Raw genomic sequence first — 18,070 nt, 5'->3', positions numbered from 1 at the left:
GGCATGAGCCGAGCGTGGTGGCTCATGCCTGTAATCCCAGCCCTTTGGGAGGCTGAGGCAGGTGGATCACTTGAGGTCAGGAGTTCAAGACCAGCCTGGCCAACGTGGTGAAACCCCATCTGTACTAAAAATACAAAAATTAGCCGTGTGTTGGCACACGCCCATAATCCCAGCTACTTGAGAGGCTGAGACAGGAGAATCACCTGAACCCAGGAGGCGGAGGTTGCAGTGAGCTGAGATCGTACCACTGCACTCCGGCCTGGGTGACAGAGTGAAAAAAGGAAAAACACAACTGAATAGCATTCCAGTCTGTGTATGTACCACATTTGCTTTATTCATCTGTTACGGACACTTAGGTTGCTTCCATTTTTTGGCTAGTGTGAATAATGCTGCAGTGAATATGGGAATGCAAATATCTCTTTGACATACTGATTTCAGTTCCTTTGGATGTATACCCAGTAGTGGGATTATTAGACCATATGGTAGTTCTAGTTTTAATTTTCTAAAGAACCACCATACTGGTTTCCATAATGGCTACCCTCATTTACATTCCCATCAACAACGAACAAGGGTTCCCTTTTTGCTCCATCCTGAGGCTTACTTTTCATCTTTTTGATAATAGCCATTCTAACATATGTAAGGTGATATCTCATTGTGGTTTTAATTTGCATTTTTCTGATGATTAGTGATTTTAAGCAATTTTTAAATATACTTGTTGTCTATTTATGTGTCTTCTATGGAGAATTAGCTATTCAAATCCTTTGCCCATTTTCTAATTGGGTTGTTTACTTATTCTTGAGTTGTTTGAGTTCCTTATATTAATATATTTTAGATATTAACCCCTTATCAGATATATAGTTTGCAAATATTTTCTCCCATTTCATAGGTGTTTTCTTCACTTTGTTGACTGTTTCTTTGGCTGTGCAGAAGCTTTTTAGTTTGATGTAAACCCGTTTGTCTATTCGATACATTTTTAATGATAAATTTAAGAAGTTTTCTTCATGGCTGGGCTTGGTGGCTCATGCCTGTAATTCCAGCCCTTTGGGAGGCCAAGGCTGTGGATCACAAGGTCAGGAGATCAAGACCACCCTGGCCAACAGGATGAAACCCCGTCTCTACTAAAATACAAAAAATTAGCCAAGTGTGGTGGTGGGCGCCTGTAGTCCCAGCTACTCAGGAGGCTGAGGCAGGGGACTCGCTTGAACCTGGAAGACGGAGGTTGCAGTGAGCTGAGATCACGCCACTGCAGTCCAGCCTGGGCAACAGAGCGAGACTCTGTTTCAAAAAGAAAAAAGTTTTCTTCATGACATGGAATATTGAGCAGCTAATAAAAATGATAGTTAAAAACTAGCAGCTTCAGGAAATGTTTAAAATATGGTATTAAGTATTTTAAAAATCAGCATATAAAACTTTATCCAGAATTTGAGCTACTTGAATGTTCTCATAATGCAACAATGAAGATTCAATACAACATATACTGTTACTATTGTTAACGGTTGAATTTGCATTGCTCTTATTGTTTTAAGAAAATAACGTGTGTTTTTTTGTTTTTTTTTTTAAGGCCTGTTGATTGCATACTGTAGAAGATTTGATGTTCAGACTGGTTCTTCTTATATATACTATGTTTCATCTACTGTTGGTAAATTTTTGTTTTTTCTTTGTATTAAATGTTGAATTGTATTGTCTGGAGGAAAAGACAGAGGTCTAAAAATAAAGAAGGACTACAATTTGGGCATGTTAGTTCACCCCTGCAGTCCTAGCCAAGGCAGGCAGATTGCTTGAGCCCAGGAGTTCTAGACAAGCCTGGGCAACATAGTGAGACCCCATCTCTATAAAAACTATTTTAGGGCCGGGCACCGTGGCTCACGCCTGTAAGCCCAGCATTTTGGGAGGCCAATGCAGGCAGATCATGAGGGCAAGAGACTGAGACCATCCTGGCCAATGTGATGAAACCCCATCTCTACTAAAAATACAAAAAAAAAATCAGCTGGGCATGGTGGCGTGCACCTGTAGTCCCAGCTACTGGGGAGGCTGAGGCAGAAGGATCGCTTGAACCTGGGAGGCAGATGTTGCCGTGAGCCGAGATCATGCCACTGCACTCCAGCCTGGCGACAGAGCAAGACTGTCTCCAAAAAGTCTGGATGTGGTGGTCCCAGCTACTCAGGAGGCTGAGATGGGAGAAATGCTTAAGCCCAAGAGGTCAAGGCTGCAGTAAGCCATCATCATGCCACTTCACTATAGCCTGGGCGAAAGATTGAGTCCCTGTCTCAAAAAAAAAAAAAAAAAGAAAGAAAAAGAAAAGAAAATAGCTAAGTGAGGGAGAAGATGAAGAAAAAAATATAAAGAAATTCAAAAAGTAGTCTCAGCCAGGTGCAGTGGCTGGCCAGATGCAGTGGCTCATGCCTGTAATCCCAGCACTTTGGGAGGTCAAGGCAGGTGGATCACTTGAGGTCAGGAGTTTGAGACCAGCCTGGCCAACATGGTGAAATCTCATCTCTACTAAAAATACAAAAACTAGCTGGGCATGGTGGCGCATGCCTGTATTCCCAGCTACTTGGGAGGCTGAGGCAAGAAAATTGCTTGAACCCGGGAAGTGGGTTCAAGAGACAAGATCGCACCACTGCACTCCAGCCTGGGCAACTGAGCGAGGCTCCATCTCAAAAAAAGCAGTTTGAGGCCACTAAGTATGGTACTGTCCAGGGCTTTAACATATTAGTATCCAAAGGCAGATTATAGGAGTGTTCATTAATTCTCCTGTGTACCTTTGGACAGCTCACTTAAATTCCCTGTTCCTCCATTGCCTCATCTTTAATATTAGGAACTATACTAAATTGTTTATAAAGGAATATTCTGAGATCCTATGTTCCTAGTAAAACCCTGAGTCATTAAGGAAAGTTCAGACCGGGCATGGTGGCTCACATCTGTAATCCCAGCAGTTTGGGAGGCTGAAGCGGGTGGATCAGCTGAGGTTGGAAGTTCGAGACCAGCTTGACGAACATGGAGAAATCCCGTCTCTACTAAAAAATACAAAATTAGCCAGGTGTGGTGGTGCATGCCTATAATCCCAGCTACTCGGGATGTTGAGGCAGGAGAATCGCTTGAACCCAAGAGGTGGAGGTTGCGGTGAGCTGAGATCGTGCTATCGCACTCCAGCCTGGGCAACAAGAGCGAAACTCTGTTTCAGAAAAAAAAAAAAGAAAAGTTCAAAAGTATGTGCTTAGTAACAAGGCTTAGGAAGTATGTAATCAGTGTTAGGAAGATTTTTTAAAACAACCTATAGTACCTATTGGTACAGATTTAGTTATCTAAAATAATGAAACCATTTAACAACTTTAATAGCAACAGATAATTGAAACTCTCATGAAGTATTATCTCTGTCAATGATACATGGTTAGGTTAGTAATAATTGAAATGCTAACCACTTTCCAGATTTTTCAAAAGCTCCGTAGAAGATGTCTCCTAATCCTATCTAGGGAAATGATGAAATTACAAGAAGTCATAGAGCAAAAATGTCTTCAGAAATATTTGAAAACCAATACTTAAATGAGAGAAGAACAAACCCACCTTTGGTAACATGTAGAAATGACTGATGGCTTGGTATTCTTCTTGCAGCCTATGCTATTGGCATGATACTTACATTTGTTGTTCTGGTGCTGATGAAAAAGGGGCAACCTGCTCTCCTCTATTTAGTACCTTGCACACTCATTACTGCCTCAATTGTTGCCTGGAGACGTAAGGAAATGAAAAAGTTCTGGAAAGGTAACAGCTATCAGGTATGTGCTTATACTTTGATTACCATGTTATCTTATGACTTAATTTACTTACTGATTTTGGGTGGGAACAGCCTATATATAGCAACACTTTTATGTACCAAAAAGTACCGTAATACCCCCTTACTCACTGTCCACCTGCTGCATCATCATTTGTCACCTCCCCTGCAACCTAATTCCAAAAGCCTGGTGATTCAAGACAAAACTACAAAAGAACAGCGGAGGACATCAGGGAAAACAAAAGAGCATTTCAACATGTATTTTCAAAACCTACACAAAAGCAGACTTCATGAAAGATAAAATTGTATGTTTAAAATAAGTACTTAATTTTGAGACTAAGCATTAGCTATTTATAGTAAGAGCCCTAAGGTTTTGCACATAAAAAGTGTACTCTGGCCAGGCATGTTGGCTCACGCCTATAATCCCAGCACTTTGGGAGGCCGAGGCAGGTGGATCACCTGAGGTCAGGAGTTCGAGACCAGTCTGGCCAACATGGTGAAACCTCATCTCTACTAAAAATACAAAAATTAGCCAGGCGTGGTGGCAGGCACCTGTAGTCCTAGCTACTTGGGAAGCTGAGGCAGGAGAATCGCTTGAACCTGGGAGGCGGAGGTTGCAGTGAGCCAAGATCGCTCCAGCCTGGGCAACAAGAGCAAAACTCCATCTCAAAAAAAGTGTACTCTTCAGCATCTAAATGGGCCTAACCAAACTAGTTAGGGCACTCATTTGAGATTTAAATGAATCAAGGTTGACCTTTCTTTAAAATGTCTAAACAAAGAAAATCTTGATACCAGAGTCTCTTTTGCTTGATGGTTTCTTCATTGAAGTTAAACCCTTTTCTTTTTTATTTCCCTAAATGTTCTTAGTATTCCAGTAAAGTCTGTTTGCATTGAAATTAAGAAGAGTTGGGAAACCCTAGCCTATTGAGGTCAGGGCCATGGCATTGACCCCTTCATGAAGGCACTTGGTGAGGCAGTTAGCTCTGCTTTGCCCTATTACAACTACTACCCTCCTCCATCCACCCTCATGCTTCTGTGTCAGGGGTCACGTGAACAAAAACAGAGACAGTTTGGGTGGGTGGCTGCAATTCTGATAGTAGATAAACAGTTCAAAGTTCATGTCCATCTTGTGCTTGGTCTTTTGTGTCATTTATAGTGTTATTTAATGAGAGGTGGTTAACACATTAAGTTACAGAGTACTGTGATTTGAAAAAACACTGGTTTAGAATTCTTTTCAGGAAATCTTAAAATTTCTTTGAGAGTTGGTTAAGCTAATAATACCTGTCTTGCCTACATCACAAAGCTGTTGTCTCAACTTACACTATTATACGTAGAATTAATTTATGATCCTAATGCCCTTGACTAAACTAGTAAGGTAACTTTTAGCTTTTCCACTGAAGATGACACTCACACAGGTTTTTTATTTTTAAAGATTTTTTAAAATAAAAGTGTATCCTATGATATACACTATACTAATAAACTCTAAAAATCACATCTCAAAAAGTACTCTACATCATTTTTTAATTGTTTTATATTTCTTCATTTAGCAAATGTTTATGAGTGATTCTATGAGAGTGTACTATTTTTGGTATTGGTGATACAAGATGATCAAGTTAGAGGCCTATTCTCATGACCTCTTGAAAGTTACAGTCTAGTGGGGAATAGAGATAAAGTCACTAACAATAAAGTATGATAAACATATTAGTTAACGGCAGGTGCCGTGAAAACTATAGATGGGATATCCAGTGCTTGTGGTTTCAGGAAAGAGTCCTAGGTGATTTGGGAAAGGCTTTCTGAAGAATATTAAATTTATGTCCAGACTTGAAGACTGAGCTGTGTGTTCCATGTTGAAGGAACCATGTCTTCTGAGGCTCAGAGGGAAGAGAACATAGCACATTCTAGGAACTCAGTGAAGGTTAGGATGGCTATAATACTGAGTAAGGGTTAGGGGAGCTACAGGAAATGACAACTGGAGAAGAAAGCAAGAGTGAGAGCCTTGTAGCATCTTATAAGCCACATTTAAGAGTTTGAACTCTATACTAAGCACTGGAGACCATTTAAGGTTTTAAAAAATCTAGAAAATTAAGGGAACAAAACTGGGGACAATTATTGCAATAAGAAGTGATAGAAGGCCAGACATGGTTGTTTATACTGATAATTGCAGCACTTTGGGAGGCCAAGCCAGGAGGATCACTTGACCCCAGGAATTTGAGACCAGCCTGGGCAACATGCGAGACCCCGTCTCTACAAAAAAGAAAAAAATTGCTGGGCATGGTGGCACATGCCTTTGGTCCTAGCTACTTGGGAGCCTGAGGTGGGAAGATTGCTTGAGCCCGGAAGATAGGGGCTTCAGTGGGCCATGATTGCACCAGTGCACTCAGCCTGGGCAACAGAGTGAGCAAACAAAAACACAAGCAAAAAAGAAGTGATAGAACCCTGAATTAGCGAAGTAATGAGATGGAAAGACTTGAACAAAGTTAAGAGAAATTTAGACGCATAATAGGGCCTGATGATAGAGTCAGTATGGGCAGAGGAAAAGAAGTAGAGTCCAGGGCTTCTGGATTGGGAAACTAGGGGGATGGTGATGAAGAAAAGGCAACAGGGTTGAGGAAGATGATGATGAATTCAGTCTTGAACATTTCAAAAGTACCTATTGGATCACCACAAAGAGAGAAATAATAGGCAGTTGAATAAATAGGTCTGGTGTGCAGGAGACAGACCTGGCTAGAGATAGATACTCGGGAGTGCCATTAGCATACAGAATAGTGAGAATGTAGAGGCAGAAGAAAAGACTCAGGACAGGCCTGTGAGCAAGAGATTTCTACTATTAGGGGTACTCATCTGATTAACTGTAAATCAGGACAAAGACAAGCAACATCAGGAAATATTGTTCTGAGTTGACATTAAATCTTTGTTTAATTTAGAATTGAAATTTAGAATTGTTAGAGCACATGTGCTGTCTTACAGAATTATTTATGTTTCTTGTTATTTTCATTATCAGAATTTGTTTTTATTTATTAAAAAAGTCCTTTCCCTTTAATACAGCTTTTAAAGTATTTTATTATTAAAAATATATGCTTATAGGCTGAGCGCAGTGGCTCACGCCTATAATCCCAGAACTTTGGGAGGCCAAGGCGGGCAGATCACCGGGGGTCAGGAGTTTGAGACCAGCCTGGCCAACATGGCAAAACCTCATCTCTACTAAAAATACAAAAATTAGCTGGACGTGGTGGCGCATGCCTGTAATCCCAGCTACTTGGGAGGCTAAGGCGGAAGAAGCGCTTAAACCTGGGAGGTGGAGGTTGTAGTGAGCTGAGATTGCGCCATTGCACTCCAGCCTGAGTGACAGAGCAAGACTCCATCTCAGAAATAAATAGATAAATAAAAATAAAATATGTGATTATAGAAAATTTGGAAAATATTTTTTTTTAATACAGGAGGAAAATTAAGTCCACCCATAATCCTACCACCTGGAGATAGCTAAGGTTTAAGTGAATTTCCTTCTGTGCCTTCTCTGAATAAATGGATAGATGAGTGAATGATACTATAAATAGTTCTCTTTCTTTTTCACTGCATTTTATATTTTATTTTAAATTCCTTATAAAATTATTTTAATGGCTGTATAATATTCCCTTCATATGCCTATATCATACTTTATTATTTACTTTAAGGTAAATAAATAAGGTATTTTCAGAAAATGATTAAAAATGTGGGCAAAAGGCCGGGCGTGGTGGCTCAAGCCTGTAATCCCAGCACTTTGGGAGGCCGAGACGGGCGGATCACGAGGTCAGGAGATCGAGACCATCCTGGCTAATATGGTGAAACCCCGTCTCTACTAAAAATACAAAAAACTAGCCGGGCGAGGTGGTGGGCGCCTGTAGTCCCAGCTACTCGGGAGGCTGAGGCAGGAGAATGGCGTAAACCCGGGAGGCGGAGCTTGCAGTGAGCTGAGATCCGGCCACTGCACTCCAGCCTGGGCGACAAAGCGAGACTCCGTCTCAAAAAAAAAAAAAAAAAAAAAAAAAAAAAAGTGGGCAAAAATGATGTGAAAAGATGTTCATTATAGTAATTCTAGTCTTCTGTGTTCTATTTCAATGTCTTGTAATATTACAGGTAGTTAATTTACTAAAATTTTTACATAGACCTTCACTGTTTTCATTTTAGTAATTTTTCTTTTTTCTATCTCAATTACAAAGTAATGCGTATTTGCGTTTTTAAAATAAGCAACGTGAAAGTGTCTAAAGTAAAAATGGAAGTCCTTTTTCCTTTTTTTTTTTTTTTGAGACGGAGTCTTGCTCTGTCGCCCAGGCTGGAGTGCAGTGGCCAGATCTCAGCTCACTGTAAGCTCCGCCTCCCGGGTTCACGCCATTCTCCTGCCTCAGCCTCCCGAGTAGCTGGGACTACAGGCGCCCGCCACCTCGCCTGGCTAGTTTTTTGTATTTTTTTAGTAGAGATGGGGTTTCACTGTGTTAGCCAGGATGGTCTCGATCTCCTGACCTCGTGATCCACCCATCTCAGCCTCCCAAAGTGCTGGGATTACAGGCTTGAGCCACCTTGCCCGGCCGCAATGCCTTTATAAATTATTTCCCTTTAAAAAGAAAATCTTTCATTGTTTATGACCAATATTTAAAATCAAAATTAGCTTACCTTGAATGTTGTCATTTGTGGGAGACAGTGTATTGTGGCCTTTGACATCAGTTCTGACTAATAACTTAATCTCTGAAGACTGTCTCCTCATCCATAAAATGAGATTGGATCTATAGGGAGGTAGGGGAATAAGAAATCCATAGTGGGGCCGGGCGTGATGGCTCATGCCTGTAATCCCAGCACTTTGGGCGGCCAAGGCAGGCAGATCACGAGGGCAGGAGTTTGAGACAGCCTCACCAACATGGTGAAACACCTGTCTCGACTAAAAATACAAAAATTAGACAGGTGTGGTGGCGGGCGCCTGTAATCCCAGCTATTCGGGAGGCTGAGGCAGGAGAATTGCTTAAACCTGGGAGGCGGAGGTTGCAGTGAGCCGAGATCACACCACTGCACTCCAACTTGAGTGACAGAGCAAGACTCCGTCTCCGGGGAAAAAAAAAGGAAAGAAAGAAAAGGAAGGAAGGAGGGAGGGAGGGCGGGGAGGGAAGGAAATCCATAGTAGTGGGTTAGCTTAAGGCTTGGTGTGAGGCAGGTGGATGTTGAAATCTGTTAAGGCTAGGCAGAGACTTCAGAAATAAGAGTGGGGAACTTCTACATGCCTGGTGAGACAGAGGGAGACTTGATATGGGTCCACTGTGAGATAGGCCTGAGGGTCAGCTCTGGCTCATCTCTTAGACTAACAGTGTAATAATAATCATTTGCTTCTCTCTCCCAACCTCCATCATCTCCTAAGCTTTGTCAGTTTCTATTTCTAGAATATCCCTGTTTAACTCCCAACTTAAATTCTGCCTTCTCCAAGTAGATCTCTAAGAAATTAGAAGGAAGTAGGCACTCCAATTAAAATCACATTTACCTTTCACCGTATTTTTTTAGACTTTGTACTTTAAATACTTATTAACATCTGCCCTGCAGTTCTGGTATTTATATATGCCTCCCTCCCTAAGTATTAGCTCTTATGTATTAGGAATCCACAGTGCTTATGACAGTAGTTTTTATGCTGTAAATTCTCAGCTAATATTATTGAAAGTCTTCATGCAGTGCGCCTCTAATGCTCAATCCTTCATCCACTGGCCTTTAGTTACTTTTGCAAGTGTGTATAAGCTTCCTGATTGTATTTCAGCAGCCCTTATAAAATGACTGTAATTGTCATATGCCACTATAAAAGTGAGGCACTTTTAAAACATTAAACTAGACATGTATCTCTACGGTCTTTATATGCAATCTTTTTTTGTAAATATTGCAAGTTTTTGCTGCTGTTTTGAAATAATCAAATACAAAACAAGTAATATAAAGTTACAATCTAAGACTAAGGCAAATTTGTTTATACTATTAGTCATTTGGTTCATTCGAATGCCTGATAATAGGGTTGAGTGCAAGAATATTGGAGACTCTTTAAATGTCCAGGTAGCCCTGACAGTCTTTCCATGCTGTTTTTAGTGGGCAAGTTAAAACTCACTTGTTGTAACTTGGAGACCTTATTGAAGTACTTCAGGATCTTACTTTGAGTCTTTTAGCCCTTCCTGTGAGTTTCTCTCAAAAGAAGTAATATTTCTATAGGGTTTCACTGAAATAATATTATTTTGGGCTGGGCGCGGTGGCTCATGCCTGTAATCCCAGCTCTTTGGGAGGCTGAGGCAGGTGGATCGCTTAAAGTCAGGAGTTAAAGACCAGCCTGGCCAACATAGTGAAATCCCATCCCTACTGAAAATACAAAAAATTATCCAGCGTGGTGGTACGTGCCTGTAATCCCAGCTACTAGGGAGGCTGAGGCAGGAGAATTGCTTGAACCCGGGAGGCGGAGGTTGCAGTGAGCCGCGATCGTGCCATTGCACTCCAGCCTGGGCAACAAGAGCGAATCTCCATCTCAAAAAAAAAGAAAAAATAAATAACTAATTTGGAAATACTAATTACTAATTTTAAATTATTTTCTACAGCCCAAAAGTAGTTACAGTATATTTCCTATGAACTTTTCTTGTGGAATGCTTCAAGAACTACAGTACTCAGACCCCCTTATTTGATTTTATGTGAAGTCTTAGTTCTAATTAATATAAAGCAAATAAAGATACTTTTTTCTCAGCAGAGAAAAATCAAGCAGAGTCATGATTACTTTGGCATATAGCACAATGAAGAGGAGTCATCATTTTAGGGGATATTTTTTGCTTCTATAATGAGATAAGTGGAGTTAAATATGTGCAGCAATGTCCAATGGGCTATTTTACTCTGGGCAGGTAGTAAGTTTTCGGTTTGTCAATACCCAGTAAACAGTGAGTTGTGTCTGTTAAATGTCACTAGTACTTCTCATTATTTTTAGAAGTCACAAGCTGTAACTGACAAGTCAGAATACAGAGATAACTTAGAACAACTCTGCTTTAGTATCAGCAAGTCTCCAGTTACCCTGCTTTAGTGAGTGTTTTATTAGACTATTTCTGGAGATTGGTTCAATTATAAGCAAGCAGAGCTATCAGAAAATGCCACCTTAGCTGACCTGATTTCAGAGGCCATCTTTCCAAATCAAGCTTTCCTGTTTCCAAATATGATGAAAATGTTTGCCAATTTTGTCAATTCATTGTATTATTTATGTTAATTTATTGTTGTATTTTTTAAAACTTTGTTCTTTATGTTTCTGTATTGTTTTTATTGGAAAGTCAGTAAATAGGGAATAGAGATGCTTACTTCTCAATAAGTTGACTTTGAAAGTGGTTTTTTAAATTAATATATTTCTGTGTTCAGGGATTAGATTATATATTGCCAGTGAGGTACCTGGGGATTAGGAAAGAAGAGGCAAGTTAGATGAGACTGACTCACTACCTACTGTGCTAACAAGGCACCAGGGAAGCATGTTATAATTTAGGGTATGTGGGCTATCGTTTCATTAGATTACAGTTGCCAGGGTAAGCAGATCCTGGGGAAGAAAGAGGCTTTCTCCACCATCTATTCTGCTGAGGCTGCTTCAATTTTCTCTCTACACAGCCCTAACCTCTTAGACCCAGAACTTTTAAATTCCTAGAAGAAAAGGGGCCTAAATATATCTTACATACTTTTCCTTTCCCCCCTTCATTTAAATTGACTAAAATTAACTGTTCAACATCTTCATCTTACATTTCATGTAGTGAACTGCTTAATAAATGTTATCTGTCTTGATTTGGCTTTTGTTTTTTCCCCTAGAATTGCTGCAAACTAGTGACCTTAAATCTAGGAGATACCTTTGGCAATTAGAAGACCTCAAAATGGTTTTGGGTCTTGAAATGGCTTGTAGAGTATCAGCAGGTTTTTGATTTATTTTATTTTATTTTTGAGACGGAGTCTTGCTCTATTGCCTAGGCTGGAGTGCAGTGGCACGATCTCGGCTCACCAAAGCCTCCGCCTCCCAGGTTCAAGCAATTCTCCGACCTCAGCCTCTCGAGTAGGATTGGGATTATGGGCACACCACCACACCCGGCTAAGTTTTGTATTTGTAGTAGAAACAGGTTTTTACCATGTTGGCCAGGCTGGTCCCGAACTCCTGACCTCGTGATCCACCTGCCTCGACCTCCCAAAGTGCTGGGATTACAGGTGTGAGCCACCGCGTCCAGCCTAGGTTTTGATTTTGTAAACTGTCACCATTAGTTGAGACAGTTGTCAGCCAAAAGCCTCAGCTCATGTTGTATTCTTTCTGCCTGGCAAGTCAAGAGACCCTATTTGGAGATGATTCCACCCTCTTGTTCTTCTTCCAAAAAACACTAAAGCCTTCAGAACCACTTTTCAAAAATAGGAACATTTATCTTGCTGATCTTTCCTTCTTCTAATTCTTGATGAAGGAAAGGAAAAAAGTGCATCTCTATACCAAAATTTAATCACTAGTCTAAAAGTCCTTAACAGTCTTCACAAAGGCATTACTTTTTTCTGTTTTTAGTAATTGTATCTGAATTGCTGAAACACTGAAAGCATTTAAACAGTTTCTTCATCCTTCATTTCCAAATATAAGACAATTTTTTATGAGAATATAGGCAGAGCTGAAGTGACCATTTGAGAAAAGTTTAACTGGTAATTTCTGTTTTTGGGGGGTGGGGACGGAGTCTCACTGTGTCACCCAGGGTGCAGTGCAGTAGTGCAATCTCGGCTCACTGCAAGCTCTGCCTCCCGGGTTCACACCATTCTCCTGCCTCAGCCTCCTGAGTAGCTGGGACTCCAGGCGCCTGCCACCACGCCCAGCTAATTTTTTTTTTTATTATTTTTTAGTAGAGACAGGGTTTCACTGTGTTAGCCAGGATGGTCTCGATCTCCTGATCTTGTGCTCCACCCGCCTTGGCCTCCCAAAGTGCTGGAATTACAGGTGTGAGCCACTGTGACCGGCCAGTAATTTCTTTAAAATAGTCTATAGCAAATTTTTTTTTTTTTTTTTTTTTTTAACAGAGTCTCACTCTGTTGCCCAGGTTAGAGCGCAGTGGCGCGATCTTGGCTCACTGCAACCTCCGCCTCCTGGGTTCAAGCAATTCTCCTGCCTCAGCCTCCCAAGTAGCTGGAACTACAGGCGCCTGCCACCACGCCCGGCTAATTTTTGTATTTTTATTAGAGACAGGGTTTCACCATCTTGGCCAGGCTGGTCTTGAACTCCTGACCTTGTGATCTGCCCATCTCAGCCTCTCAAAGTGCTGGGATTACAAGCGTGAGCCGCCACGCCCAGCCTAGCAAATGTATTCTTGGTTTTGTTTTCAAATATCATTTGACCTCAAGTTCATTTTTTGTAGAAATTATTATGTTTCCAAAGTTTGAATTATCTTACGGTTATTTCAAGGTGTCAATAATATCACAGTGTCCCGGAGCCAGCAGGTATTATCACAGTGACTCATGAGGCCATTTTTAGTTTTCCCACTTATATGATTGGACACTGCCTGGAATAGTGTCCTGGAATAAGTGTCAGGAATATCTTCCTTTTGTTCTGGAGTTCTCACTGCCATGAAGGGCAGTATTCATATTTGGAAATGGAGATAATGGAAGATCTGGAGAACACAAATGGGCTCTGAGTCACGTGATTAGACTTCCTTAGAGGTTCAGTGTCACCCTATCTCCTTAGAAGTGTGGATGTTGAACCAGAACAGTGCTCCTGAAGGAGTGATCAGTTTCATAGAACAATCTGTGTTTTTTAGAAAAACTCAGAATCCTTTTGCTAATGTAGTGAATATTGGGGGCAAGTTGAAATTTTGCATTTCCTAATGTCTTTTATTTATGCCTAGACGATGGACCATCTGGATTATGCAGCAAATGAAGAAAACCCTGCATTGACTGGTGAACAGATTGTCCAGCAATAATATGTGGAGCTGCTATAATGTGTCATTGATTTTCTACAAATAGACTTGGACTTTTTAAATTGACTTTTGAATTGACAATCTGAAAGAGTCGTCAATGATATGCTTGCAAATATATATTTTTATGAGCTGGTACTGACAGTTACATCATAAATAACTAAAACGCTTTGCTTTTAATGTTAAAGTTGTGCCTTCACATTAAATAAAACCTGGCTGTGTAGTTTCCGAGATATATATACTATATACAGTATATTTTTCTAAAAAAAAAATGCCTTGACCCACCGCTATACTTTTTTTTACTGAAATCTGTTTCTTTCAGCTCTGATGGTAGATAAAAGTAGTTACTATTTCTGAATGAGTTTTACTGTAAACAATTATGCAAATTGGCCAGGCGCGATGGCTCACGCCTGTAATCCCAGCACTTTGGGAGACCGAGGCAAGCGGATCACGAGGTCAACCCCTCTCTACTAAAAATACCAAAAATTAGCCAGGCGTGGTGGAGGGCGCCTGCAGTCCCAGCTACTTGAGAGGCTGAGGCAGGAGAATGGCGTGAACCCGGGAGGTGGAGCTTGCAGTGAGCCGAGATCACGCCACTGCACTCCAGCCTGGGCGACAGAGTGAGACTCCATCTCAAAAAAAAAAAAAAAGATTTATGCAAATGATATCTGTTCTATAGAAATAACTGTTTAACACCATGCAAGAAGGTGGTTTAACAGTGAAAATTTGGACCTTATATCACTGCAGAGGTTAGAAATATATAATTTTGGAATAAATATAAGTGCATATTTTTGTAGTATTTTTTAAAAGCCAATTCTTTCATAAACTTGATAACTGAAATTACTTCAGACTGCATGTGTATTATATTAAGAACATTTTTCCAGGTATAGAGAAACATAATATATAGAACTAGTCACTAAAAGGAGACAGAAACTGAAATCTAGTTTTCATTGGTTTGCTGACCTTTTTTTTGAAAATGTAGCTTAAATTTCAATACTAACATTCAGTTTCACTTTGGTATTTCTGATCTTTGAAATTTGGTTCTGCTGATGTTAAGGTTTGATTTTTTTAAAAAATTATTTTTCTTAGGAAATTATTAATACATATGGCTCATTGTTGAATACAACATTCCTAACATTATCCCACATTCCCCCACCCCCACCCATTATCGTTTTTTCTTCCTGATTCCCACCCCTTGCCCCTTAGGTAATGACTCTTAAGCTTGGTGGAGGATGTACAAAGTGCAGTTCAGAGAAAAGAATTGGCAACAACAGCAAGAGACTTGGTGTTAGTCTCAGTTTAATTACAATACAAGGAAGAGTTGAGTAATTTGCTGCAGCTCAAGATGACTGTATCTCAGTTTTCTCATCTGCAAAATGAGTAGGTTAGACCAGCTAATCACTCTGGTACCTTCCAACTTGAAAAAAATTTTTTCCTCATTCTTTGGTAAATTTTAGATGTGGCCTGATCATTCTCCTGGAAGTCAGAGGTCAAATTATCTTTCCATGTTCTTTTATTTTATCTAAGAAATTCCCAAATGACAAGTGATAACAAAGGCAGCAGGATTTTTCATTTCTCTGTAAATAATGTGTGAACTATGTGAAGAGAACTATATCTTTCATCTAAGGCCAGTTCAACTTATTAAAAATAGAACTAATGCCTTTGAAAATGGATCAGACCTTTGATATTTGCACTAAATTTTGTGTTAGAGACTTGTAAACAATTGTTCGCTTTTGCTGAATAAATTGCAAACAGAGAAGCTCCACTGACCCTCAGTCCCTCTGCTTAATGCGGTCAGGGGTCCTTTCAATTTATGGCAAATGACTTATCTGACAAGAGTTAATTTTGCCTCCATTTTATCAACTTCGAATTTTTTCCAAGAAATCTGATTTATTTGGCAGACTCTGAGAGAGAGAACAGATTAAGTGCCATTTTAAAACTCTTATTTTCATTTATAATAATAAAATATTTGCCAAAATACAACTTTTTTTGTAAAATTATCTGCACCCTCATCCAAGCTTTATGATGTTTGATAGCCTCAATCACATTTTATGAAGAATGTTAAAGAAAAATTATTTTTTTTACTACACTGAAATAAGATAATTTCTTTCTTTTTTTTTTTTTTTGAAATAGAGTCTCCCTCTGTCACCCGAGCTGGAGTGCGGTGGCGAGATCTTAGCTCACTGCAACCTCTGCCTCCCGGTTCAAGCAATTTTCCTGCCTCAGCCTCCCAAGTAGCTGGGATTATAGGTGCGTGCCACCACACCTGGCTAAATTTTGTATTTTTAGTAGAGATGGGGTTTCACCATGTTGGTCAGGCTGATTTTGAACTCCTGACTTTGTGATCCGCCCGCCTCGTCCTCCCCAAGTGCTGAGATTACAGATGTGAGCCACTGTGCCTGGCGAAATAAGATAATTTCTCATAATAATTTGGTTTCATATGACTGGAGTCATAATTAATATTTTAACTTCATCATCTAGATGTATCTCCTCAGTAGCATAGTAACTGGTACATCCAGAAATCTGAAGTCTGTGTTACTTGATACAAATTCTACTTTATCTAACCATTAGTTATTAAGGAGGTAAAATCTTGTTCTAATTTGCTATTAAAATCTTACTGGTTAAATAGAAATAAGAAAAAGCATAATTACTCAAGTTTCTTCATCCTCAGTGTCAACTTTATGTTGTAATTAAATGTGTAGCAACCAAACTGACAGTAGTGATTAAGAAATTAAAGTACAGAAATGTTTTATTTGGGGACTCAAAATGAACAAAAGATAGATGAGATGAAAATTTGACTTAAAAAGCTGTCATCTCTTCCTCTCTTGCCCTCCCACTACCAATAACTTTAAGGGGAAGAGAAGCTGGTCTTTTCCCTAAACATGTCTTTAAAATGATGATACACTGTATTTATTAATTCTGGATGCAAAAAAAAAAGGTCTTAGAAAATCCCTATGAACATTTTTGTGGCTTCTCAACAGAAATCACTATCTCAAATTGTAACATAGATTACTTTTATCTCTGTTTAGTTTACCAAAAATAAATATGAGGCCTGTGGGGAAAGGCGTTGATATTCTAATACATTATATTTTCTTCTAGCTTGTAGATTTTTTTTTTTTTTTTTTTTGAGACAGAGTTTCGCTCTTGTTGCCCAGGCTGGAGTTCAGTGGCGTGATATCAGCTCACCGCAACCTCTGCCTCCCAGGTTCAAGCATTTCTCCTGCCTCAGCTTCCCGAATAGCCGGGATTATAGGCATGTGCCACCATGCCCAGCTAATATTGTATTTTTAGTAGAGACAGGGTTTCTCCATGTTGATCAGGCTGGTCTGGAACTCCCAACCTCAGGTGAGTCACCTGCCTCGGCCTCCCAAAGTGCTGAGATTACAGGTGTGAGCCACCGTGCCTGGCGCTTGTAGATTTTTTTTTAGATTAGCAATTCTTTATTAGTAGAATCTGCAATTTATTTCTCTTTTAAAGAAAGAGAATTTTAACCCATTTGCTATTGGCATTCGTATATTTTACTTACATGTCCATAGAGATTTTACTGAATTGATACATTTACAGTAAATATAAATGAGCTTTCCAGTTTTCTTTGCTCTTTCAATTTATGCTTTAGTATAAGCAAAAATTATTTTTACATTTTTAAATATTGTTGTGGGTACATGTAGGTGTATATATTTATAGGGTGCATGAGATGTTTTGATACAGGCATGCAATGTGAAATAAGCACATCATGGAGAATGGGATATCCATTCCCTCAAGCATTTATCCTTTGAGTTATAGATGTATTTTACATTTGTCTAAAAAATATTTGAACTAAGGCTGGGTGCGGTGGCTCACGCCTGTAATCCCAGCACTTTGGGAGGCCAAGGTGGGTGGATCACGAGGTCAGGAGTTTGAGACCAGCCTGACCAACATGGTGAAACCCTGTCTCTACTAAAAATACAAAAATTAGCCAGGCGTGGTGGGGTGTGCCTGTAATCCCAGCTACTCAGGAGGCTGAGGCAGGAGAATCGCTTGAACCCAGGAGGCGGAGGTTACAGTGAGCTGAGATCACGCTACTGCACTCCAGCCTGGGTGACAGAGCGAGACTCCGTCTCAAAAAAATATATATATATATATATTTATTAATATAAATTAGTTCAAATATATGTATTTATATTTATATATATAAATTAGTTCAAATATATATTTGAACTAATTTACTTAAGCTTGATCTCTATAATTTCAGCCTGATCTTAACCAATGAAATTTCAAAAACAAAAACTGTACTTCAGTCTATAATTGAATGGAGTTCAGTGTAGACTAGTACAGTGGAATGTAGTGGTCTGAAAGGCTTTCATTGTCAAGGAAAAAGGTTGAATTTATTTAA

General features: G+C 39.7%; 1 protein-coding gene across 5 annotated transcripts in view; it reads left to right on the top strand.

Moving 5' to 3' along the window:
- SPPL2A (signal peptide peptidase like 2A) overlaps positions 1–15,819 on the top strand; it is a 63,026-nt gene extending 47,207 nt beyond the window's left edge. For all 5 annotated transcript variants that reach the window (XM_050797171.1, XM_050797170.1, XM_050797172.1 and 2 more), the window contains 3 exons: positions 1,562–1,639; positions 3,613–3,773; positions 13,630–15,819. In XM_050797171.1, the coding sequence (XP_050653128.1) occupies positions 1,562–1,639; positions 3,613–3,773; positions 13,630–13,704 (314 nt within the window). In that variant the 3' untranslated portion in view covers positions 13,705–15,819. The remainder of the gene's footprint in view (positions 1–1,561; positions 1,640–3,612; positions 3,774–13,629) is intronic.
- Positions 15,820–18,070: the final 2,251 nt, after the last annotated feature.

The sequence above is a fragment of the Macaca thibetana genome, chromosome 7 (assembly GCF_024542745.1).
Source record: "Macaca thibetana thibetana isolate TM-01 chromosome 7, ASM2454274v1, whole genome shotgun sequence".
In the NCBI taxonomy this organism is placed as follows: domain Eukaryota; kingdom Metazoa; phylum Chordata; class Mammalia; order Primates; family Cercopithecidae; genus Macaca; species Macaca thibetana.
This window is presented reverse-complemented; position numbering and strand designations above follow the sequence as displayed.